The sequence below is a fragment of the Watersipora subatra genome, chromosome 4 (genome assembly GCF_963576615.1).
Source record: "Watersipora subatra chromosome 4, tzWatSuba1.1, whole genome shotgun sequence".
NCBI lineage: Eukaryota > Metazoa > Bryozoa > Gymnolaemata > Cheilostomatida > Watersiporidae > Watersipora > Watersipora subatra.
In genome coordinates this window covers 37,036,463-37,049,526 of record NC_088711.1, presented here as the reverse complement: position 1 = coordinate 37,049,526, position 13,064 = coordinate 37,036,463, and the positions used below count along the sequence as shown (strand labels likewise).

The window sequence follows — 13,064 nt, the reverse complement described above, 5'->3', positions numbered from 1 at the left end:
TTCTTTTTTCCAATATCACTTTGGTCGTGGGCTGCATGACAAGGGAATTTCTAGTATTATTGTGTGGATTATAATTTAGCAATGGCAGTGGAAGTTAGTTGCTAGTAGATACTGCAGGTAATTATGCATAGCATTAAAGCTGATGCGCTATCCTAAAACTATTTAAGCACTAGCTGTGCGACCCGGCATTGCCCAGGTAATAAAAAAGTCTGGGCAGAAAATTGATTTGTATTTAACATATAACAACATTTACTATTCTAACTTTCAAACTACATATCATGAGGGAAGTGTTTTGTGTAGTTTAAATAAATTAAGAGACAAATGAAAACAACTGTAAAGGTTTTAAAACTTTGTCAAATGACTGTAACTTTCAAGCTATTAGCCTGGCACATTGCCAATGGAAAATTACGGTAAGTTGCTAGGCTTCTAATGACGGTACTCCATGACATTGCGTCAGCATTGTTGTCCAGCTGCAGTTATTCTAATAATAGCTATAGCCGGAATGCAGACAGACATACGACATACACACGGACATATTTTGAGAAATATATATATATAAGTGTTGTATGATCGCTGACATAGTGTTTATCGACGGATGCGTAGTGTTTATCGACGGATGCAGAGTATCTCCGCAATGACATGCTCTTTAATACAGTGTTTATCGGCAGATATGTTGGTTTCAATGTATTTCTGCTATGACATGATCTCCAACATGGTGTTTGTCGATAGATACCTTGGTATTATATGATTTCTAACATAGCATATATTTATTAGGCAACAGATACTTTGAGATCGTTTGCATTATGACATAGCATTTTCTTTTACTAACAGATGCCTTAGTACCAGATGATATCAGCGAGAACTTTCCAAAAGAACTCAAGCAGATCGGCATGCTCATTGCCAATGGTGAAATTAACATCAACCTTGCCGAGAAACACTTGCGGGACTGGACAAAGCGGATGAACTCACTTAAGCTACATGAAAAGCTTGAGAAGCGATTAGAGGTGCAATATGTTTTCTTGTTTAGAGCTTGTCATTGCTTCAGTGCAGTTCAGTTGTTTCAGATCTTGGTGATGACCTGCGTAATATGTATGTCACCGTTGAATATTTATTTACGTTGTCTGCTCAATGTGATGATTGTCTGATAAAAACAAGTTTACTTGTTGTGACTTCATGTATAAAGCGCTCAAGTTTGAAAGGAGCTAGAATAAAACAAGGTATAGAGTGGCTAAAATACCTATGTTGCACTACAACGTTGTTTTATATGTTTACAATAAAATTAAAAGTACAGCTTTAAATCTGAGCAAAACACTCTCATCAGGTGCTAAGACCATAGTATGGTTTTAGCAAACGGTTGCTTGCTAAAACCTTTGTTTGTTTGTTGTACGTATGTACTTTTGTTTTGTCTGTTAAAACCTTGTTCGTTTGCTGTATGGTTTACCACACGAAACGATGTTGTACATGTAATGCAATAAATTTTCATTACTCTATAAATTGTTTCATCTGATATCGATAATTAAGAATAAGTGTTTTTTTAGCTCCAAATAGCCCTAAAAAAGGATATGAGTGAGAGATACATCGACAAGGTGAGTACAATATATCCATTGCTCTCATTAAATTGAGACGCGTGGGAGGTAGAATACAGATGTAGATCTCTTTGTATTAGGCTGGCTATTTCTTTTGATGCCTAACTTTGGAATAAAATTATTTTGATGATTTATTCTTGAAAATTCTTGCAAACCATCTCTAGAAACAGATATGCATTGATGAAGCCCTTAGATAAAGCTGATAGCCACCAATATAGATGCGCAAATATGAGCTTTGGTTTGCCTATTTTGTTTTAGCAAGAAGAACCACCGACAATCGCACCTCGTAAAATTTCAACTACACAGCAGCGGGTGAAAAAATTACCAGCAGTTCCCCCTAGTTCAGCTCGTAACCAAACGAATAGTCCAGTTGTACCTCCACGCATTCTTCCAAGCGAGACTAATCAAAGCTACAGAAATAGGATGAATATGAATGAGGACGTCTATTTAGTGCCTAGCCCTGCCCCTCCTGTCAAACCAAGAACTTAACTTACTTAACTCATAACTTAAGTACTTAAGTAATTGCTCGGTACTTAAGTTTAACAAACTCTTATTATTAATACATTGAATGGTGTGTTACAATTAAGATAATTTGATGTGTAGTATGTCAACAAGTCTGGCTTCTTGTTTATAATATTTATAGAAGTTTATATAAAATATATTATTTTTTGCATTTATTATAGTAGTAATTACACCGTTACAGAGGCTTTAGTTAAGTTTGGGTTATTTCAGCTTTGTGGCATTGAGTAATATTATTATCAAGTTTTACTAAATTTCAGTAAATGATATGATATATATTCACCATGTCAATAAAACTTACTGAAGTCTGTAAGGCAATGATCCCTGATTGGTGCTCTTGGGATAAGTAGTAGATTCACTAACCCCGCATAAGTGAAGCTAGTGTAGCCTTTGTTACAGGCAAATCTTGTCTTGATACCGCTAGTACCTCAGGGTAAATACAATTGCCTAGTTAACTTTCTGGCTAGTGACACAGTCTACATAATAGAACACTCGCTTGCTACTGCTAGCTGCCCTGGCAACCACCCATTCATAGAATATCAAAGTGGACAATATCAATGAATTATGAAACATCATTATGGAATACCCTCAACAAACCTGCTGACATTGAAGCAGAAGTCAACATAGGTTACCGTGTTTTACCTAACGCTGACACTAAATATCACGTGTTGAAAAGTATTTCTTTTCGGTGTTCAATCATGTGACTGGCTGGGGTTGGCCGTAGAATCAAAATAGAGTCAAGCACGCATTATTACTATTATTATTACTATTATTATTACTAGGGTAAGCTGCCCATTGTAGCCTTTCAGATTAGTTTATTACCCAACACATGGTTGTAATGCTTTGCATTTTATGGTGGGAGCAAATAATTCTATGTTGCTTGAGGTGTTCAATATTTATTGCCATTTTTATAGATTTTTGTAAAGTACTAGCGGGGGCTTAATCTGAAGTCCTGATCATGGAAAGCATTACAAACTCCCACTATATGCAAAAGCATTCATAAAACAACAAAATCATTAAAGAATTCTTAAATAAATAGTAACGGGAAGACCCTACTGGGAATTTGCAATATGGATTAAAATTGCTGGACCTTTGAAAAATAATTGCGTAGTTGTCAAGTCTACCAAGATTGGAGCTACTCTCCAACTCCTCGATACAGCAAAACTTGCAGGATTTGAAACTCTCGCTGCATATATTATCAAAGGCTCTGCAGTAAAACGTTTCTGTCTTTCACATCTAGCTGAAACATTCCATATCAGCCGATTATGCATTGGTCAAAGAGAGTCGTTATCAGTTAATAATTGCTCTGAAGGTTGCAATGTCAATGACTACAGGTTACAGCTAAAAGTGCTAAACTTACTGCGATTCAAGTTACGTTGATTTTTAATATGCCGTTGGAGGTCAGTATGAAAAAATCTAAGTACATTTATTTGTGTAAGTTAAATTCGTATGGGATAAAATAATTCTTTTTTATAGGAATGATTTCTACGGAGAAAACTTGCTAATAGAAAAAAGTGCATACTGATCAAAGATCAAATCTTGGTGATGACACCATTAATGCATTGATGTTCAAGGTAAGCCATCCAAACTGGTGTTACGACTATAAATTCACTGTTGTGAAACTCCTGTTATAAGTGCAATAGTTTATATGTATTTAACTATGACTATTCCTAGTTGTACCATGTTACTTACTTATCACATTATAATTGAGATTCGGAGTCGCCTCCTCATGATTACATACTTGGCTTAGTGATGAACAGCTTGCACATAACGAGACAGTATGGTAGGAAGTTCATTTCCTTTTCTTACTGAACAAAGTAGACTCAGAAATTATTACACTTTTACTTGTTGTTAGCGATAAACTAGTAACATGAAATTCTACAGCATACCAATAGAATGTCTGCACTTTAGTTATATTGAGGGAGTTGCTGAATGGAGAGCGAGATAATGGTAAACTAGGAGTTATTTTCCTAGAAAAGTAGAAACCTTGTGCTGCTACATAAAATTATTTCGTGATAATAAAAAAGTTAATAAACTTAGGCCGCAGTGATCCTCCAACCCACAGAGACACTCGAACAAAGAGACTGCATGGACAGAGATATTGCTGTATCATGTTCAGTGTGAGTAGTCCCTCGAAGATCAAGCATGATATCTGCTTAGGTTACTGCCAGCAGAAGCTGTCCGTGTTTTTTTAAAAGTTTTGTTGCACAAACAATGGCTCTGTTATCGTGACTGAACATGCCTGAGTCCAGTAGCAAGGGAACCTCCATGACCGGAAACGTGTCCAGTTACAGAGAGTAATTTAAGGTTGGATGTCATTCCTGTCACCATCAGTGGCCTTTTTTGGGAATTCAACTTTGACCTGTTGTTTGCAGATCAGACATCCTAAACCAGTAGGCTGCTCTCATGTTTTAGATCAAACACAAGAGGTATGATTGTCAGTTGAATAACAATGGAACATTTGGGTCATATTCTTCTAAAAGATGAAATAAGTACACAACATTATCACAAAAGACACATGCAAGCTGCAGGTTTCTGTGGAGCTGAAGCGCAACTTCAGTCTGCTTATCTAGTCCGAATGTTCTCCTGTCGATGTTTTACATATGTTATGCTGTTCAGATATCCTTCAAACATTTTTGCGGCGCACTCTTATTTTGTCTTTTTTTTAAACAATATCAAGCTTTGCCCTTTCTACATATTGATCCAAATGGACTTAGCTGTAAATATGCATATTGTGCATTTAGACACATTCGTTCTTAATTTATTGTTTACACACCAACTCTTGTTCTGCTCTTTTCATAAACTTTTACAATTTGAATATGAAAATGGTGTATGACAATCTCACTAATTGTCTTTCAGGTTTTCCACTATTTATTATGTTTTTTAGAAAAAGAATTTTATACACAATTGTTCTAGATTCACACGTACATCACTGTTTCTTTAATACATAGCCAGGTTTTAGTGATGAAAGTTAATTGGAACATTTCTAGATCTGTGAAGCTATAGGGTGTCATAGCTTGTGCCCTTGTGTCATAGCTTACACATTTATAAGCTATGTATCCTTCACATGAATGAAAGGTAGTGCCAAAGTGGGTGTCTAGGAAATTTGTGAACATTGAATGGTGACAGGCTATCATCGACAGCAAGCGTGCTCACCAACTCTAGAAATATGCTCCTTACATCCGCTGCTATCATGTGCTTACTTGAGAGAAAAACCTAAATAGTATATATTTTATAAGTTTATATAGATGAATCTCGTAGTTTGGGCACATATGAATGCTTCAAATTGAGTTTAGCGCAGAGAAGATGCAAGAAAAGATAACTCCACTCTTAATGAATGAATGAATACAACTTTTAATCAACAATGAAGATGATGAACTATTTATTCTCAATAAATGAGCATTATTTATTATTTTCTCAATCGATTACTCGCAGCGTAGAGATTGAAAAAAGTGTGTTCGCGGGTTGTAGCGAGATAGAGCGGAAAGGAGACTTTTTTGATGGAAAAGAAAAATCTTTCTATCGTATATACCATATGCGTAGAGCGCACGAATGTTCTGATGGGAACTAGCTTTTACCGACATCTCAAGCCACTGCTGAATTAGTACTAGATCAGAGTCTTCAGAAAGAGGTAGAAAGTTGAAAAAGAGCTGTGCCATCAAGCAGTTTGACTGACAATGAAAGTAAGTACAAAAAAATAGCTAAAATATATAAAAAGTTACTTCTAAAAGTATACTGCGCTTTAAAATATTGCTAGTGATTTCTACACAATTAAAGTGTCAAGTTTGGATTTATTTAGACAGAGATGGATTATATTAGAATTCTCTGACCGTAAGTAGTTATTGGTTAGAATATTCGTAACTCAAAAATTAATTGTGAGAGAGTAGAACTTGTGATTGTTGTATAGAAGTATTAGCAAAATCAGATAGCATAATGGATATCTTACTTTGTAATAAATAAAGCTGGATGTTTGATGATGATAGAGGTAACAAGTCCCAAGCCTTGTTGTTTTTTGATTTCTAGCAGAATACACAATGCGGAAGTACGTAGTGCGCATGCACAACTGGACATTACATAACATCACCTTTTTCCCCAATACCAATAATAGATCAAAACACAAAGAAAGCCAAAAGGTCTATAACTTAGAATGTCATAACTGAACAGCCTTACTACTGTGTTTCTACACACTAAAGCCTACCTATGGTGAGTGACTAGTCTAAAATTGGGCCCTTAGATTGCGTCATGCAAGAGTAAAAATAAACGAAAATCAGTATTAACCAAACACTGGAAATGAATTATGTGCTTCAAAACAAAAGTGAAGCGTTAAAAGAAATACCTATAGCTGAATAAACCCTGTAAGGGTTAGTAAAAAAGTGCTTCACATCTCATAGTCTGCAAACCTTACTGGCAGCCTAACCCTCCTGCCACTGCTAGTAGTTTGCTCCAAGCCTACTCTGCCCGGTGAAGCCCTACTAACAACAGGGTCCTCCCGCGGTGTTACATTTCCTGAGGGCACTGAGTCAGTGCATTCAACTGTAAGTGTTCTCAATGTAACCCGAGGTGCCTGAAGGCTTCCCTGTGGATTTACTACCCGACTAGAACAGACATGCATTCTATTTCGCCTAAAGCTACCACCACTAAATGTACTGATTATATATGACCTAGCGCTGTCTACACCCTGAACCGTACCTGGTATTCATTTTCCTTTTGCTGGCTTAAAATGACAAGTTTGACCAACCTCTAAAGGTCACTTTTCAACATCACTTTTCCGATCAAAATTATAATTCTGCTTAGATTGCCTTTCTCCTAATTGCACCCTTATGCCCTTGATAAGGGCATAAGGGTGGCCCGTAGCCACTGACCAGGTACCGAGTAGATGCAACAGGGATATTGTGCCGTAACACTCTACCTTGAAGAAGTTGAGATGGATAAGGCAAGTTTCGAGCTACAGTAGTGTTTCTCAATGACAGCAGAGCCTTCCGCCAGTGCTTGTCTTTTGCACCACACTTTTAATCATGGCTTTAACTGTCCCTACCCAACACTCAACCTGACCATTTCCTGCAGGATGTAAAGGAGAGCTAGTGTGGTGCTCTATTGTTCAGTCTTTACACAACGTAGCAAACTCATTACACCAAAACTGGGACCATTATCTGAGATTACCACCTCAGGACATCCAAAGCCTGAGAAGACTTCCCTTAGACTACTGATCACCTGAGAAGCAACAGTAGAATGTTGGAGGCATTTAACCAATGGAAATTTTCTCAGGAAGTCTACAACTAAAAGGTAATCATCGCCACCAGCAGTAAACAAATCAGCACCTACTACTTAGAAGAGAGATTGAGGCACTGGAGTAGATATCAGTGGTTCCTTAGCTTCTGCTCTATCAAACTCCCTGCATTGTTCACAAGACAGACACTTTTCTTCTACTCTTCGTCTGATCCCTGGCTAAAACACTGATGTCTGAGCTCTTTGCAATGTTTTGCTTACTCCTTGTTGAGCCAGATATAGATCTCTAGGAACCTCATATCGCAGTATGTTTGGTATCACCAATCGAGACCCATACAAAACTACTCCATCAACTACAGTCAGCAAGTTTTTAAGATTCCAATAGGCCAGTGCTCTACCAGCACAGCTTTTTCACAGCTTTTTCAGCTTTCTGTGTTCTACCATCTGGTAGAGCACAGCGAAGAGCACCACTCCCAACTTCTCATCTTGAGCAGTGGCTCTTTGATATTTAGCCAGAACTTCCTCTGAGCGTATCACCACAGAACATATCTGTACCATTGGATCAATAACTAGCTCAGTATCTTCTTTCACATCTGGAGGTCAACTCCTTGATAGAATGTCAGCTAAAGTCATTGCTTTACCAGGCTTGAAGGGTAACCGCATGTCAAGAGGGTAAAGCAAAAGTTCATGCCTTATCTTTGCTAGCCTGTGAGCCCAGAGGGTTCACTCTTAACTTTAATTCTCAAAGGTTCGACGAAAAAAAGCATGTTTTAGGGTTGTTTTTTTGGTGGCCTTACACTCTAGAGTGTTGTCACAAAAAAGAGTATGTTTTTTAGCTTGGTACATAAATACCTCTTTCCATACAGTGGAAAGGGGTATTCATGAGCAAAAAAAGAGGCAATTAGTCTGCGGTGATGAAGTGATAAGGGGTAGTTTTTTTAATTAATGTGTAAGTTAGTGAAATTGGTGCATTTTATAACATCTCAGACTAGTCCTTTGGGAATGAATAGAAGAGAGTGGACTTCCTTTCTGAAACAAACCGCTTCTCTGCAACATAAAAACCAGAATATGGGCACCTAAACACCTTCTCACAGACTAACAGAGACATCTACATGTATAAAAGAGAACAGCTCCAACGACTCAGAGTCTGTCTGTCTACCTATCGATCTATTTATCTCTTTCTCTCTCCTTCTCAAGGATCTACTGAGGCTTCCTCTACCTGCTGAGGCGCGTTTCTCTGCCTCTGAAACCTCCCTCTTTCTCCCCTCTGCCTCTGGAGCTTCTATCTCTTCCCTCTACCTATGGAGCCTTCTCCGTCATCAGAAGATCATTTTCTATTTACTATCTCAACTACCGAGCCTCTACATACATGTATATGGACTGCCATGACTTTCGTCTGACTGTTGAGACTCGCAGCCGTATGGACCGAGTAAGCAAACATGGACTACCGTTCGAGTGAGGTGTAACTTTTATTGACTGTTTTACCCTTTTTATTAATATTAAAGTTTAAAATTGTTAGCTGTGTATTTTAACCGTTGTACTTATAGAATAAAGAAGTACATTTAACTGGTACATATCAGTATTGCTTACAAAAGCTTAACACCTCACTAGTACCTGAACCAATCCTTTTATTTCTCCCTTGCTGAAAACTTATTAGCCGTTTGAATATGTAGGCTATGTATTTTGAATTCGCCAGTTGCAAGTGCAAAATGAAGATTTGCACATTTATATATAAAGACTCCTTATGCTCATCAAGACTACCGCTTTATAGAACATAGCATGGTTTTTTTTTATTTACTGGGCGGACACTGATTTATTATCTTTGTTATGGGATAGCAATGTTTACAGGCCCACATTAGCTGAAGCAAGATAAAGACAGGCTATGGCATTATGACCTCTTATAAACAAGAATATTTCAGCAAAATTAAGGATAGCGATAATCGTGGAAAACATATTTAATCAACTGTTCAGAATCCAATATTGTCTTTCTTATTGAGCAGAACATGCAGGTGACTATTTTGTGTTAAGACAGCTAGTTATACCAGACTCACACTAGCTAAGGAAAAATACAGATTCAAAACTTAATTAAAAACTGCTCGAACTGAAGCGCAAAATAAAATTAATTACCTTGTATAAATGTAATAAGTTCTAACATAAAAATCTCAAAGCCTATTAGTATGTCCAGTTCTTCAGCCTAAGTATCTTAACGAAAATACAACTTTTTAGTTAGAGCGAGTTTCACTGATTGATTTCATTAATTAAAAGGCTTACAACTAAAACTAAATGTCAGAAGCTTTTTTGCAACTTAATAGAACTTAATAGAACTTAATCGAAATTAAACTTGATTCACTTTCTAGCACTATTGCAGTGCGTGCTAGCAACCATTTCACTACTATGGAAGGTTTGTCACAATTTGGACTGCGTATTTTGCTTACTGGGCAGACTGACAAATTAATGATTTTCAGTTGATTACATTGATTAGCTTGATTGCAGTTTTCTATTGTTGACAGCCTTCTTTTCATGAAATGCTTGCTAGTTGAAATTAACTCTACTCAGATTTCTCAAGATTTAAATGTAGGCCTACTAAGGCAATTTGTAATGAAGAAAATGATACTACAGTAATTACCTTTATGTCTGGAACAATGAGTTTGATGCAAGTGTATGATGCATGAGAGAGCAAATATATCCGTGTATGAGTGTGTGTTACGTGCTGTATGTGTCTAAGGGATTGTTAGGTTGTTTGAAATGAGCGGTGAGTTAAGTTGGAATGTAAATACTGGTTCATATATTACCAGAAAGTAAAGATTAGGCTAATCTCTCTGGTTTAGCCATAAAATTATGCTATGCGCAATTTTAACCTGGTCCGATAATTGCTTTCCGCCTGATGAAGGAGTATAGCTATAAAACAGGGATTAATCATAAATGACAGTTTTGAACGAATGAATCAGAATGAGTCAGTTTAACACATGACAAGCTAGTATCTTTTACTACATTAACTAGGCTATATGCGTGTGTCGATCGATTGTGTGTATATATGTATGCTCTATACAATTCCAACTGTTGAAAAAACTTTTGTTCCTTAACAGGTAATGTGTCAGATTATTATTTGTGAAAGTGGCTAATTGATTGTAACTAGTAATTCCACTTTTGATAAATTTTTTCAGAAAAATAACTATTTTGCCACATTAAAAGCTAGCGGCGTGCCTCAAGTTAATGTTATGCAAATTCAGTGTCCAAGTGTTTAGGATAGATATTTTGTTGTGAGTAGATTGGCGCGGAGCAAAAAAATGATCACTTCATTACAATTCTTTTCTTTTAAAATTTTTGGGACTTTAAATTTTTTAGGGTAGGATAGGCTAGTCAAAAACATGTATGAATCTGTTTTAAATAAACTATCAGGTAGCACCATAAAAAAAACTTGCTGATTAAATCTTTTATTTAATAATTACTGTTAAGTTTTTTATTTTTTTAGAAGTACCCTGACTTGTGTTTGAAATGCATGAAGTTTCTGTTTCATGTTACTATCTTCTTTCTCTCTACAACTGCCGACACTAATGAACACAGCGCCCCCACACCCTATCAGCCGCCCATACACCCTGTCAGCCACCCACACACTCTGTCAGCCACCTACACACACACTGTCAGCCACCAACACACCCTGTCAGCCATCCACACACCCTGTCAGCCACCCACACACACCCTGTCAGCCACTCACACACCCTGTCAGCCACCCATACACACCGACAAATGGGAAGGACAGTTTCCTTAACCAAGGGAGGCGCAATACAAACAACAGGACAGTAACACGCGACTCCAAAATGACAATTGACTAAATCGACCGGCATCCTACCAACCATATTCATACACTGCATATCACCTGCATATCACCCATACTTCCTTGTTTAAAGATTATGTTTACTTCTTGGTTTTGGTTTCTATTAATCATGTTTAATTTAAATTGTTGGTACAAAGTTTCACAAAATATTATAACTTTCGTTTTATTTTTTTGGCTCTAATTGTATTCTACTCTATTCCCTTTACACCCTTACACTAGCCCAGCCGTATCATAGAACATTGACGCCGATATGAGGACATATCGTTCTTAAACAGCGGGAGAAAATGTTGTATAGAAGTATTAGAAAAAGCAGATAGCATAATGGAGAAACACCTAAACACCGGAAACATACGTAATATTACAATGAACATGATACCTAATACATTAGAGGACCAGCAATAAATACAGTCATAATATACTCATCTACAAGCAGCTTAGAAACCTCCCGTGGAAGTAACCCAAGATGAAAGAGACATCAATTGACATGCCAGAAAACCATTAAAAGATATCAGACCTTTACCAGACACGACCAAGACAGTTGGAGTTAGTCATCATTTCCAATCATTGCGCTCCAATGACCTACTTAAGACAAGTTCACTCAATTGCTAACCCTCTGCAACATAAAAACCAGAATATGGACGTTTAAACACCTTCTCACAGACTAACAGAGACATCTATAAAAGAGAACAGCTCCAACGACTCAGGGTCTGTCTGTCCATTTATTGAGCTAGTTATCTCTCTCTCCTTCTCAAGGACTTACTGAGGCTCCCTCTACCTGTTGAGGCGCGTTCCTTTGCCTGTGGAACCTCCCTCTCTCTTCCCTCTGCCTCTGGAGCCACTCACTATCTCTTCCCTCTATCTATGGAGCCACATTTTCCGTCATCAGAAGATCATTTTCTACTTCCCTATCTCAACTACCGAGCCTCTATATATATGGACCGCCATGACTTTCGTTTGACTGTTAAGACTCGCAGCCGTACTGACAGAGTAAGCAAACATAGACGACCGTTCGAGTCAGGGTGTAACTTTCATTGACTGTTTTAACCTTTTGTCATTAATATTAATGTTTAAAATTTTGTTAGTTGTGTATTTTAATTGTTGTACTTATAGAATAAAGAAGTACATTTAACTGGAAGGAGATAGAGAGAGATAAATAGATCGATAAATAGACAGACAGACCCTGAGTCGTTGGAGCTGTTCTCTTTTATAGATGTTTCTGTTAGTCTGTGAGCAGGTGTTTAAGTGCCCATATTCTGGTTTTATGTTGCAGAGGGTTAGCAATTGAGTGAACTTGTTTTAAGTAGGTCATTGGAGCGCAATGATGGGAAATGATGGCTAACTCCCACTGTCTTGGTCGTGTTTGGTACAGGTCCGACATCTTTTAATGGTTTTCTGGCATGTCAATTGATGTCTCTTTCCTCATAAGCTACTTCCACGGGAGGTTTCTAAGCTGCTTGTAGATGAGTATATGATGACTGTCTTTATTGCTGGTCCTCTAATGTATTAGGTGTCATGTTTATTGGAATATTATGTATGTCTCCGGTGTAGGTGTTTCTCCATTATGCTATCTGCTCTTGCTAATACTTCTATACAACACTATAAAGTCGATTTGATATTCATCTTAGTATTAGTTACTAACCACAAAGGTGTTCACGGTCTGTGAGTATGCTAACTGATGAGGTTGCCTTTACCAATGGTCATCCGCATATATTTTTACTTACTGTGTTTTACCCTCGAACTCCACCTATTCTTATCCTGCTCACTTCTATGTTCAGGCAGTTTTATACTTACTGGTGTAGTTGGTTTAAGAAAAAAACTAAGGCTTTGGTTGTCATACACTTCTACACGTATTAGACATGTACGGGTAAGAATTTGTGAGGGAAGTTGAAGTTGCTAGG

General features: G+C 37.3%; 1 protein-coding gene across 1 annotated transcript in view; it reads left to right on the top strand.

The window, feature by feature from the left end:
• The window catches only part of LOC137395075 (uncharacterized), a 31,479-nt gene extending 29,136 nt beyond the window's left edge, over window positions 1–2,343 (top strand). The window contains exons 14-16 of the mRNA XM_068081859.1: window positions 832–1,004; window positions 1,539–1,586; window positions 1,845–2,343. Coding sequence (XP_067937960.1) covers window positions 832–1,004; window positions 1,539–1,586; window positions 1,845–2,075 — 452 coding nt within the window. The 3' untranslated portion in view covers window positions 2,076–2,343. The remainder of the gene's footprint in view (window positions 1–831; window positions 1,005–1,538; window positions 1,587–1,844) is intronic.
• Window positions 2,344–13,064: the final 10,721 nt, after the last annotated feature.